The 12580-nt window shown below is 38.9% G+C and overlaps 1 protein-coding gene across 16 annotated transcripts in view; it reads left to right on the top strand.

Moving 5' to 3' along the window:
* The first annotated feature begins 742 nt into the window (after window positions 1-742).
* The window catches only part of LOC131149194 (rRNA (cytosine-C(5))-methyltransferase NOP2C), a 169378-nt gene continuing 157540 nt past the window's right edge, over window positions 743-12580 (top strand). For 9 of the 16 annotated variants that reach the window (XR_009135165.1, XR_009135164.1, XR_009135163.1 and 6 more), the window contains exons 1-2: window positions 758-846; window positions 922-1040. Coding sequence is in view for 10 of the 16 variants with exons in the window: in XM_058099423.1 (XP_057955406.1) it covers window positions 775-846; window positions 922-1040 (191 nt within the window). In the remaining 6 variants the exon portion in view is untranslated. Of the gene's footprint in view, window positions 847-921; window positions 1041-12580 lie in introns of all 16 variants that reach the window. The other 7 variants (XR_009135167.1, XR_009135166.1, XM_058099426.1 and 4 more) reach the window with 1 other exon arrangement.

The following is a 12580-nucleotide window of genomic DNA, read 5'->3' as shown; positions in this document are numbered from 1 at the left end:
ATAAAGGGTGACGGAACAAAACATATCTCTCCAAAATTCTTCTAACACATGCAGATCGTAACATATACATAACAAAAGTAAGTGTGGGTTAAAGTCTTCTTACGAGGCTCAGATTTACAACAGCGGTCCTATTGATCCTGTCGACGAAGCGTCGTGTGATGGACCTATACTAGGTAAAGTATGGGTCATCCGGACGCATCAGACCATCCTCCGCCACTCCTGGTAGGATGTAGTCTCGCCAATGCTCCCACGTAGTCACAAATATCTCGTGCATAGTCACCCAGTTCGTGACCCCTTGTCTGGGCACTACCCTCTTTGCTCTACAAGTCTCCTCTGTCTCTCTGTTCTGTGCGCGGAAAATTGAAGGAGAAAGGGCATTTAAAGGGCCGAAGCAAATCTTGTAGGACCAAGTTGCGAGATTTTTCAGGCGTCAGCTCACAATTGATTTCCGCTGCAAATTTCACAATTTCGTCCTACAAGATTAATTAACCAGTTTGCCACGCGTCAGTTGCTAGTTCATTTCCCCCTGCAAAATCTCGCAATTTGGTCATGTGCGATTTGCTTCCTAGCATGCCATGCGTCACAGTGAGAAGACCTGACCTTTTAAATCTCGTACCTTGGTGCTGTGAGATTTGTTTAAATCTTGTTTACGTAAACTTTAATGCTTACGCGAGTATTAAACAGGGAACATAGTATTATTTTATATTTTATTATAAATTAATAATAAAATGGGAAAAAACTTGTTTACTTGGCTTATGACTCCTGTCTCTTTGAATGAAGAGAGGGAGGGATTTAATCGCCGCCGTAAGAAGAAGCTTCCTCTCCCTTCGCACCCCAAGCCCCATGGTACTCTCGCTGACTCTTGCTCTCTTGTGACTGCATGTACGTGTGTGTTTCTTACGGACAAATTTTGTTTTGTAGATGGACGCATCAGAACGTTACTCCTACAATCCGACATTGCGATGGAACCCTGAAGTCGAAGACTACTTCGTCAAAGCATATGGAACTGATAATTTCTCTCGCATCACCAAAGCCCTAATGTACTTTCAATCTTCTCCTCAAACCCTTCGTGTATCTACAAGTTTGCTTTCCGAGCAGTTCATTGCGTGCTATGAATGCCTGTGCTGCGTTTGGTTGCTGAGGAGTGTGTAGAATGTGTAAAATTGAACTTTGTTATTGCTTGTGTTTTGTATTGGGTTAGTTTGTTGTAACCAAAAACCGGCCTTATAGTCGGTTAGTCCATGGGAGGCAAAGGGGAGATTTGTGGAGATGGAGATTCAATGTTGGCAAAGAAAATGATTTAACTTTGGAGGAAAGAGAGACATTGAGCTCAAGGGAGCTAGAAGCTTCTTAAAAGCTTGAGGTGAGCTGGAGTCTGAAGGGGGATGATGCTGCATAAGAAAAAAAATTAAGGGCATAGACTCGGCTGCTGGCTAAAGCTGTGATCTTGAGGAAAGATGGAAGGAGATGATTATAGAAATGTGTAGCTGTGGGTTCCTAGATGTGGATGGGAGCATTGTTGCATACAAGGATACAAGTAATGGGATATAGTGGCCATTGCCAAGAGAGGAGAATCAGGTGATCCTTAGCACTAATGTGTTTGGTGGCAGGAGGAGGGTGTATAGGTGGTTATGGTTTTAGAGAGAGAATCTCTAGGTTAGATAGAGAAAGTCTTTGATGAGAAAAATCCCCCAAATGGGGTGAGAATGTTGGTATTTATAGTGCTAATTTGGGATGATACTATTATTCATTAAGGGGAGGGTTATGGTTGTGCATAAGGTTTTAGCCAATGATAAAGAATTTAAGTTATTCAATAAGGTCATGACACGTAGCCAAAAAAGAGAAAAATTAGGAAACGCAACGTGTTATGGGTGAAATTTGAGCTAGCTAAGGAAGGTTTAAAGGGACAAGGTCACTTTAATGGATTATGGACCCTAGTTCGAGGCTGTCAAACCAAAACTCTCTACAACATCTTGAGACTTGGGATTGATCCGGGGGCCACCACAGGTCTCCTGATCAATATTGGCGTGTGCAGAGGGTTTAGATTGTTCAAAAATTATGGGATTAGAAGTCAACAAAAGAAGCAATTAATTGTAGACCACGCTAATATATGTAGTGGGCCCAAGATTAACGAAGGGATTGACTTCTATGGGATTGGCCTTTGTTCTCATGGGGGCTGATTCCCATGGGGCTGGCCTTTGTACCACATTCTAGATTTGTACCATGAAACAACTCTAGAATTGATGGGTCACTTTATACATATAAGTTATTTTTGTAATGTTTTTTTGGGAATGATCTAGAAGGTTTGCTCCACACATAGTTGTCAAAGTGGGATTCGAATTATGAATCATAATTCCATTTTTGGAATCGAGGATTGAGGATTGAGAATTGAATTCTATTGTAAAATTCATCTCAAATTTCCAAAATCAACTCTAAATGACATGCATATATTGATGTACGAACAAGAAGAAAAATGTAAAAGACATTTAATTTTGACAAAACAAATCATATTTAATGCTTATGCTTTCCCTAAACAAATAAGAAATAAGGAATTGAATCAAGAAATAATAATAAAAAAAACTAACTTAATGTGTTTTTAGGGAAAGGAATCAAGAAAAATAATAAAAAACTAAACTTTTGGTGTTTACAACAATAAAAAAATTAACATCTCATGCATAATTTTTCTTAAATTAAAAATAAAAAAAAATAATTAACATAAAAAAATGATAATAATTGAACAAACTACTAACAAAACCAACTTTTGAATCTTAACAATACAACAAAACATGAGTACCTCCTTAGTCGATGAGTGTTTTGCCTGTTCTTCTCCTTGGCAGAAGTAGAACACCATACTCCTCCTGGAGTGAAGCATGGTTTTGTCATGGCCACATAAGATCTTGTTGAATAATTGGGTAAAATGGAAGACCTAACATTAATTATAGGTCTCTCCCTCTATTTATAATATATTTCAAGTACAATACAATGACCATAATACCCTTACTAACTCACACTTATTAACATAACTCTGACACATATTAATAATAATACTAAATGACTAAATAACCACTAACACTCCCCCTCAAGTTGGAGCATATATATCATATGCTCCTAACTCGTTACAAATGAATTTAACATGAGCACTTGCCAAGGCTTTAGTGAATAAATTAGCAAGCTGAAACTCATACTTCACATAAGTGGTTGTGATGAGCTTCTCCCGATAAAGTGGCAATCAGAAAGTGCTTTTTCCGCTCATGGAAGACTGGGTTGGAGGCAATATGAATAGCAACTCGATTATTACACATTAAATCCATAGGCCGAGAATGTGGAAAACCTAGTTCTTTCAACATGTTCTTCAACCAAATTGTGTGCCGTAGCTCTATACTTTGACTTAGCACTTGACCCGGCCACCACAGTTTGTTTCTTACTTCTCTAAGACACAAAATTACCACTAACAAAGATGCAGTAGCTGGTTGAGGATCTTTAGCCAGAAGGTGACTCGGCTCAATCTGCATCTGTATATCCTTGAATATGAGTGTGGCGTTGATCCTGAAAGAGACCTCTCCATGTTGCACCTCTGAGATATCTTAAAATGCGAAATACTGCATCTCAGTGACTTGTTCTCAGGGAATCGAGAAACTAACTCACAACACTTGTTGTGAAGGATATATCTAGTTGAGTGATTGTAAGATAATTCAACTTCCCAACAAGGTTTTGGCACTGTCTTGGGTTACACAACAAATCACCCATATCTAGAAGTAACTTGCTATTGGGATCCATGAGCGTATCAACAGGTTTGGATCACAATAGCCCCGTCTTATCTAAAAGATCAAGAACATACTTCCTTTGAGACAAGACAATTCCTGTACAAGATCTCGATACTTCTGTAGCCAAGAAGTACTTCAATGGTCCCAAATCCTTTGTTTGAAACTAGTCTGCAGGAAATGCTTTAGGCTTTGAATACCTCGATCATCATCACCAGTAATCACAACATCATCCGCATACACTATAAGAAAAATCCTTTCGGATGGAGTGTAACGATAAAATACAAAATGATCTACTGCACATCATTGAAGGCCAAACTTGTTGAGATTTTGATTAAATGAATGACCTAACGTGAAAATAGGTCTCTCCCTCTATTTATAATGCCAATCAAATGCATTCTAATGACAGTAATATCTTACTAACTCTCACTAATTAACATACTAATGCACTTAACAATAATTCTAAAAGACATAATCACCCCTCGAAGCTTTAGTAAACAAATCAGCGAGCTGCATATCTTCACATTAGTGGTAGTAATCAGCTTCTGCACAACTCCGAACAAAGTGGCAATCAACCTCAATGTGTTTCGTTTGCTTATGAAAGATCGGGTTGGAGGCAATATGAAGAGCAACTTGATTATCACACATCAACTTCATAGGCTGAGAATGTGAAAAATCCAATTCTTCCAACATGTTCTTCAAGTAGACAAGTTCACAAGTAGTGTGAGCCATAGCTCTATATTCTGATTCAGTATTTGACCAGGCCACCATAGTTTGTTTCTTACTCCAAGAAACCAAATTAACATCAACCAAGGTTGTGAATCTCTGGTCGGAAGGCAACCCAGCCCAATCTGCATCTGTATATCCATCAATATAAGTGTGACCCTGATAACGATATAAAAGACCTCTCCCAGGTGCACCTTTGTGATATCTTAAGATGTGAATTATTGCATCCCAATGGCTTGTTCTCAAAGAATCTAGAAATTGACTCATGACACTTGTTGCAAAAGATATATCCGGATGAGTGGCTGTGAAATAATTCAACCTTCCAACAAGTCTTCGGTATTGTCCAAGATTAGGTAACTAATCACCCATATTCGACACTAACTTGCTGTTAGGATCCATGGGTGTGTCAACTAGTGTTGATCCCAACAATTTAGTTTCATCCAACGAATCAAGAGCATACTTCCTCTGTGACAAAACAATTCCCATACGAGATATAGATACTTCTATACCCAAGAAGTATTTCAATGGTCCCAAATCTTTGGTTGGAACTTAGTCTATAGAAAAAAGTTTGAGACTCTGAATACGTTTATCATCATCACTTGTAATAACAATATCATCCACATAAACAACAAAAAGGATCCTACCCGGTGAACTATGATGATAAAACATAGAATGATCCACTGCACACCGTCGAAGACCAAACTCAAGTACTACAACACTGAAATGACCAAATCGTGCTTTGGGAGATTGTTTTAAACTATATAGTGCCTTTTTAAGCTGACACACTGAGCCTGACTCCCCCTAAGCAACAAACCCAGGTGGTTGCTCCATGTAGACCTCCTCCTTAAGATCACCATGCAAGAAGGCATTCTTTACATCTAATTGATGCTGAGGCTAGTGACAAGTAGTAGCCAAGGAGATGAACAGACATATTGATGTAAGTTGGCAACTCGAGAAAAGGTGTCAGAATAATCCAAACCATATACCCGAGTATACCCTTTAGCAATAAGACGGACCTTTAGAAGAGCCACAGAACCGTCAAGGTTGACTTTCACTGTGTATTCCCAGTGACAACCAATCACAAACTTGTTAGGAGAAAGAGATGCCAAGTCCTAAGTGCCATTGTCTTGGAAAGTATTCATCTCTTCAAACATAACATTTCTCCACCCTGAGTGGGCTAAGGATTCTGAAACAAATTTAGGAAGGGCAGTAGATGATAGAGTAGTAACAAAACAATAATAGGAGGGTGATATAACAAACATAGTTGGAAATGGGACATTGGGTACATGTGCATTTACCTTTTTGAAGAGCACACATTATCCTGTAGAGGACACATCTCTTCTATCGTTGCATTCCTCCACCCAAAATGGGACAGGGATTTAGAAATAGATTTTGGTAGAGCAACAAAGGACAAAGTATTTACAAAATAGGAATATGAGAGTGGCGAGAAATCATAACGAACAAAATTAGAGATTGGATATTGGTTACAATTATGTTACCTTTTCGAACAGCAATGGGTGGATCAACATCTTGGGAAATAGAATCATTTGACAAGGGAACTAAAGGCGTAGAAGTGGAAGCTAGAGGAGGCTCCCCTCCCTTGAGTTGTCATGTGCAAGTTGGGATGATCCAAGCCACGAGAAGGACTCAAACTGGATGAGGATGTTGGAGGATTGGGCATAAAATGGTTAGGATCTAGAAGACAAGGTAGAGGAAGGGACTTATTAAGGTCAATAGAACTCAAGGAATTAGAGTAGTATGGTGTAGACTTAAAAAAAGGTGACATTAGCTGAGACAAAGAATCGATGTAAAGTAGGGCTATAATATCGATAACCCTTTTGAGTATAGGAATGCCCCAAAAAGAATGCATTTGATAGCGTGAGGATCCAACTTGTCCATTCGTGGAATTAACTGATGGACAAAAGGCACACAACCAAATATACGAGGAAGAAGGAAGAACAAAGGAGCCTTAGGGAAGATAACTGAATATGGGTTTACCACCAAGGATGAGGATGACATTTTATTAATGAGAGAGCAAGCAGTGAGCATGACATTGCTCCAAAAAACTTTGGGTACATTCATTTGATACAATAAGGTACGAGTGACTTTGAGAATATGTTTGTTTTTCAATTCTAGCAACTCCATTTTCTTGTGGAGTGTGGGCACAAGAAGAGTGATGGGTCATGCTAGAATTAGTCATATAGGTACTGAATTGGGTATTGAAGTACTCCTTAGCATTATCACTACGAAGTATCTTGACTGACATATCAAACTAAGTCTTTATTTAAGAATAGAAGACACAAAAGATATTAAACAACTCAGAACGATCTTTCATTAATACAACCAAGTCATCCTGAAGTCATCGACAAATGTAACAAAGTACCGAAACCCCACTTTTGATGTTACGCGACTCGGACCCCAAATATTAGAATGGACAAGCACGAAAGGACTATGTGCTTGTTTGTTGACTCAAGAAGCAAAGGGAACATGATGATGTTTTGCCAACTGACATGATTTGCACTCATGACTAGACACAAAACTCAAGGTAGGAACTAGCTGTTTTAATTTGCCCAAGGACGGATGACCAAGGCGACAATGGATTTGAAGCAGTGTAGCAGCGGCTGTGCAAGCAATGGGAGAAGAAAGTGACTCAAAGTAGTAGAGTCCACGAGCCTCACGTCCTATACCAATTGTCTTCCTCATCTTTAGATCCTGAATAATCACAGAATTAGGAAAGAAGGTTACAGAGCAATTTAGTGCCTTTGTAAGCTTACTAGCTGACATAATATTGAAAGGGGATTTAGGAATGTATAAAATAGAGGAAAGAGGGAGGGAGGGAGTAGGATTTACTGTTCCTATCCCTTTAATTGTAGTTGTGGACCCATCAGCAAGGGTAACTTGAGGTAGCCTTTTAGGTATTGGAGGGCAAAATAGTTGGTTACACCTGTCACATGGTCAGTAGCAACAGATTCGATAATCCAAGGACTAGAACGGGAGATACCAAATGACATACAAACTGTAGGATTGCCCTTCTGAGAAAAAAAATGCAATGTGATGAGATGCTTGTTGGGATGTTTGATACTATAGGAACCTTGAATACTCATTATAGTGTGCTTTTCACTTGAACAAATGCTTGACGATAGAAACGTACTTTTGAGATTTGAGGACGCCTTCCCAACACACACAACCTCGATACAGCAGCAAATCAGAAATACACATTGAAAACAATTCTCCCAGGATTCCAATAGTGAATTTTCAGACCAACTGAACAAAACAAAAACTAGCCAACCGTTGATTCAACCACGAACGAATCACCAACAACTGGACATAGCGCAGCCACAACCCTATAAAATCCATGTATAAATGCTGCCACTGCTCCAAAAGTCTTAAACAACTGGACATAGCACTGCCACAATCCTACTAAATCAATGTATATGCCCCTGCTCCAAAAGACTTAAACACATCCCATGAAATCAACACACAGCTCTAACAGTACCAAGCAGCCTCTATACAGTAGAACATGTGAAGTACACAGGGAACAACATCCTCCTGGAATTCATGGACACCATCCCAACACACAATGTTTGACAACCGGAGCAAAGCACAAGCACACGATGAACAAGGAAAAAAAAATGAATCAAGAACACCGCAATATCACTGTTTCATGCCTCAATGAACTCTATAATTATTAACCAATAGCTTCAGGCATTAGCAAGCAATCATTCCCGGAATGCTGCACATGAACAACTAAAAAAAGGGTGATACCTTTGGGCAAAAAAGATGACTAACAACTTGGTATTATGGTGTGAGGAAGGATTCAAGACATTTGAGAGGAAATTGGAGCAAAATGGCTGCTCAAAAATGTCTCACGCGCAGGCGTGTGGGGTCGGCACTGCCGGCTTTCCGTCGATGTGTGGGGGCAAGTGGAGGATCCTCTGGCTATGAAATTTTGATGGTTGGCAGATCGGCAGGTTCTGTGGCTTGCTATGTGGTTAGTTTTGCAAAAGATGAGGTATTTCTTGAAATGTTGAAGAGTACAGCAGCATCTAGGGTTTTCCCTGCGACTGCAGCTTTTTTTCCTGCAACTGCTGAAGCTGCTCCTGGACTTTGGTGATGCTGATGACCCTTTTACTGCAGCAGGCTGTGTGGTATTATGATGTTTAGGGTTTGATTTAGCGGCAGTCATGCAATTAGGGTTTAGGTCGAATCTTGCTCTGATACCATGTTGAATAATTGGGTAAAATGGAAGACGTAACATCAATGATAGGTCTCTCCCTCTATTTATAATATATGTCAAGTACAATTCCAGTGACCTTAGTACCCCTACTAACTCACACTTATTAACATAACTAACACGTAATAATAATGATGCTAAATGACTAAATAACCACTAACAGACAAAAGTTCTATTTCTCCTATTTTTTAGCACAAAATTGGCATGGACAAGGAATAGAAGATAATCATGTAAAAATAAAAGCAATAATAAAACTAAATACTATTTTGAATTTTTAAATAGTTGGGATTGTTAGGATATGACAATCTTGATAGGTCTAGAGCCATGTGAATCCATAGATTCAGATTGAAATTCACTAGGCGAATTGATAGATTCAGCAACAATTAAGTTCTTTTTAGATTTGCCAGTAAGATTCAAATCAATTTGTCATGAACTGATATAAATTGTATGAATCGCATCGCGAATGGTAAGATTCTAACTGTGGTGAGCACTCATGGATCTTGAAGATCTTCGTATTTAGCATGATGGAGAATCTCTAACTCCTTGCTGCCTAATGTGCGGGGGTGGGGGGGGGGGGGAGGAGTGCATAACACAAAGGTAAAATATATACAAGCAAGTTCATTCAATGCATACAATACTAATCTTTACCCCCACTTGCTGAAGGTAATCCCAACGGATTAGCTGTTCCTTGACATTATTGGTGATGTAGACGAAATAGGGATGGACGATAGTATTTTGAACATTTAGACCACCTTTGGCACCACCGTTTCTCCTTATACAAGAGCAAAAAAGGGTAATAAATTTTTGAAGAGAGGCTACCTAGGGAAAATGAGAGCATATTCTTGTTGGATATTTTAGATAACAAAGTTGGTGCTTCTGATGGGGAAATTGATGGAACCTCCCTTGATGTTGATGAGCATAGTCGTAGTGAGGACAACCATAGTGATGGAGGGAGCATGGAGGGAGAGGATGAGCGTGGGGATGGCATTCTACATGATTCCTCTCCTATACCCGAAAGCCATTCTTCGACTCATGGGTCCTAATCACCACTTGGCCATGCTACTCAATTCCACATTCTCAGCTCAGCCAATTTCATGACGCATCTCAACATTAGGATTATTTACTTCGTCCTTCTAGACATGAGACTCTTGCTACTAGTAGGTTGTCCCCTATGGATTCTCCTAATCACACTATTCCTCCTTTACTCCCATGATTAATGGACTCGCATGATCTTGGAAATTTCTTAGTGCGTTGGGAGGATCCTGCATATGTAGAATTTCACAGCTTTAGATTACAGAGGAGGCACTTGATTCAGTATCACGTGGGAAGAATGTTGTCTCGATGCTATTGGATGTCATTGGCGAAGTATTCTAAGTTTTTCATGCAGTCATTGGAGTTCTATGTCTACGTTGCTGATGGATTTTGTGGATCAGATGATAGAGTTATGTAGATGTGTCGGGTTTAACATGGGCATATTTAATTCTTGCTTGAAGCGAGCTAGTATAGCATCTCATCCCTTGAATCTTGGAGAGAGTTAGACAAATTGATCATTAAGGCAATGTTGATGAAAGGCAAACAGGGAATTTCATGGAATACTAGGTTCATGTACTTATTTGATTCCTGTTACCCTTTATTTTTATTTACTATCATATTTTTGGTGATTATCCTAATTAGATAAATAAATGTTTATTATATTTTTTTCCTCTTCATGTATTTTTTTTTTGAAAAACAATGAAAATCTCAAAGAAGTGAGGAATTAGGATGGATTTTGTCGCTTAAACATGTAGTCCAAATTATTCTCTTGTATGATTTTTCATTATTTTGCATGGAATGAACATATAATATTGCACATGGAACTTTCAATATATTGAAAGTTGATTGGAATGGTTACATCATTTGTTCTTGGATTAGTCAACTTACAATCACCCCATTATATATCTTGTGAACTATCTAAGGCCCCTCCCACTTAGGAGTTAGGAGCAAATTTTTGTGTAGGGAGTCCACGATGCACATGCGTAGTTGCTTGTAAGAACAAACCTTCTTCTTAAAATGACCTTATTCTTACTAGTTTTTCATAGGTAGTTCTTGATCTTCATTGGGAAGTGACCAAATTTTGTTGGAATGTAGTCCTCCTCTCTTGTAAGTCTTCTAGATCAAGTAATCATAAAGACAACTTCGTACACCAAGGGGTTGCTTTAATAGTTCCTCTTTTGGCAGTGCGATACACCCAAAGTGCTAAAGGATCATATGATGCCACCCTTTGGGGTTTTCATGTACCATCTTGCTAAGAACCCATGGTAGAGTTTTGTTCTTTGCCTTTTCTTGTTCGTTACTGTTTAGGTTGTAAGGAGTTGATTGCATATGATCAACATCATAATGAGTCAGGAGTTCCCTACTTCCCTTACTTTTGAGTTAATGAAGGGATACCATATACTTTGGAATTCTGAACTGATAAATGATATTCACCTTAGCGCTGAAAATGAACCAAGCCACTCATGAACGGCTTGGGAGCTTGGCTCGGTTAGAACTTGTTCGGGCTTGTTTATTATTTAAATGAGTGAATCTCAAGCCTAATTTTTAGGCTCGTTTAATAAATAAGTTGACATTTCGACTTGTGAACAACTCAATAGGCTAGGAAATGAGCTCGATTTTAAATTGAGTACTTATAATATTTTATTTTGTTTATTTAAGTTAATAAATTAACTATTGCTTCACACAATCAACCATATAAACTCCAAAATAACTACTAGTTATTTTAGTTTGTTTATTAATTAAACAAACGTGGGAAAGGAGGCTTATATAGAAAGGGGAGACTCAGGAAGAGTTCAATGATATGCAAGTAAGGGTTTGAAGTGGGGAGAAAGCATAGGGGAGAGAGGCAGAGAGCTGCAGCCTACATGCTTTTGTCCCACATCGAAAACCCGAAAACATTTGCCTCCTCAACAACTTATAAAAGCCCTTGCCTAGCTCCCCTTTTCCTCCACCTTCCCAGAAGGCTGCAGGCTAGCTCCATTGTGGGCCTGTTTAGTGTTGTGGGCCTCTATTCTTGTGGGTTCTCCTTGGATTTTTCTAATTGTATTTAGGCCTGTTTATTGATGGGCTTACTTTAATGTTGTATTTTAAGCCCAGCTGGCCATGAATGGCCTTTAAAATATTAAATACTGAATTGGTCGGCCTTAGTTTTGTTTGGTTTGTGGTCTAGACCGAGTCAAGCCCGAACCTATGATTAAATTTTTTAGCTGAGCTTGACCTTGATTTTTGGAGCTCTAATTGAATCGAGCTCAAGCTTGAGCCAAGCTATCCTTTTTTTGAGCTTAGCTTGAACATGTTAAAGCTTGGCTCGACTTGACTTGTTTGCAGCCGTAAAATTTTCCACTAGAGGTCATGTTGCCTTCTTTAACAAGTATAGCTTCCATCCACTTGGTAAAACATTTAGTAGTTGCCTTGATCCATGTACGCCCTTTAGACTGTAGATTTGTGGGTCCTATCAAATTAGATGTCCAAGTGTGGAAGGGTCATGTAGTCACCAAACCATGGAGTTCCATTGCGGTAGCATGAATGACATTACCATGAAGTTGGCAAGCCAAGAATTTTTTAACATGCCTAGAAGAATCCTTTTTTCATGGTGAGCCAGTGGTAGCCAATATCTAGAAGTTGTGATAGAGTCTCTTTCCTCCTTGGTGTTCCTCACAAACACCGAAATGTACTTCTTCCATGTCAACACTAGAAAGATACCCTAAATATTTTCCCAAAAAGGATAAGTGGTACAACTCTCCATCTCGTAAAGAATACCGCTAGACTTATTTTTGATAAAATGAACATTTTTCACTATTGTTTGTTGTATTCCTTTATGAATAAA

The sequence above is a fragment of the Malania oleifera genome, chromosome 2, assembly GCF_029873635.1.
Source record: "Malania oleifera isolate guangnan ecotype guangnan chromosome 2, ASM2987363v1, whole genome shotgun sequence".
Classification (NCBI taxonomy): Eukaryota; Viridiplantae; Streptophyta; class Magnoliopsida; order Santalales; family Ximeniaceae; genus Malania; species Malania oleifera.
Note: the sequence above shows the minus strand (reverse complement) of the source record. Positions and strands in the feature narration are given on the sequence as shown.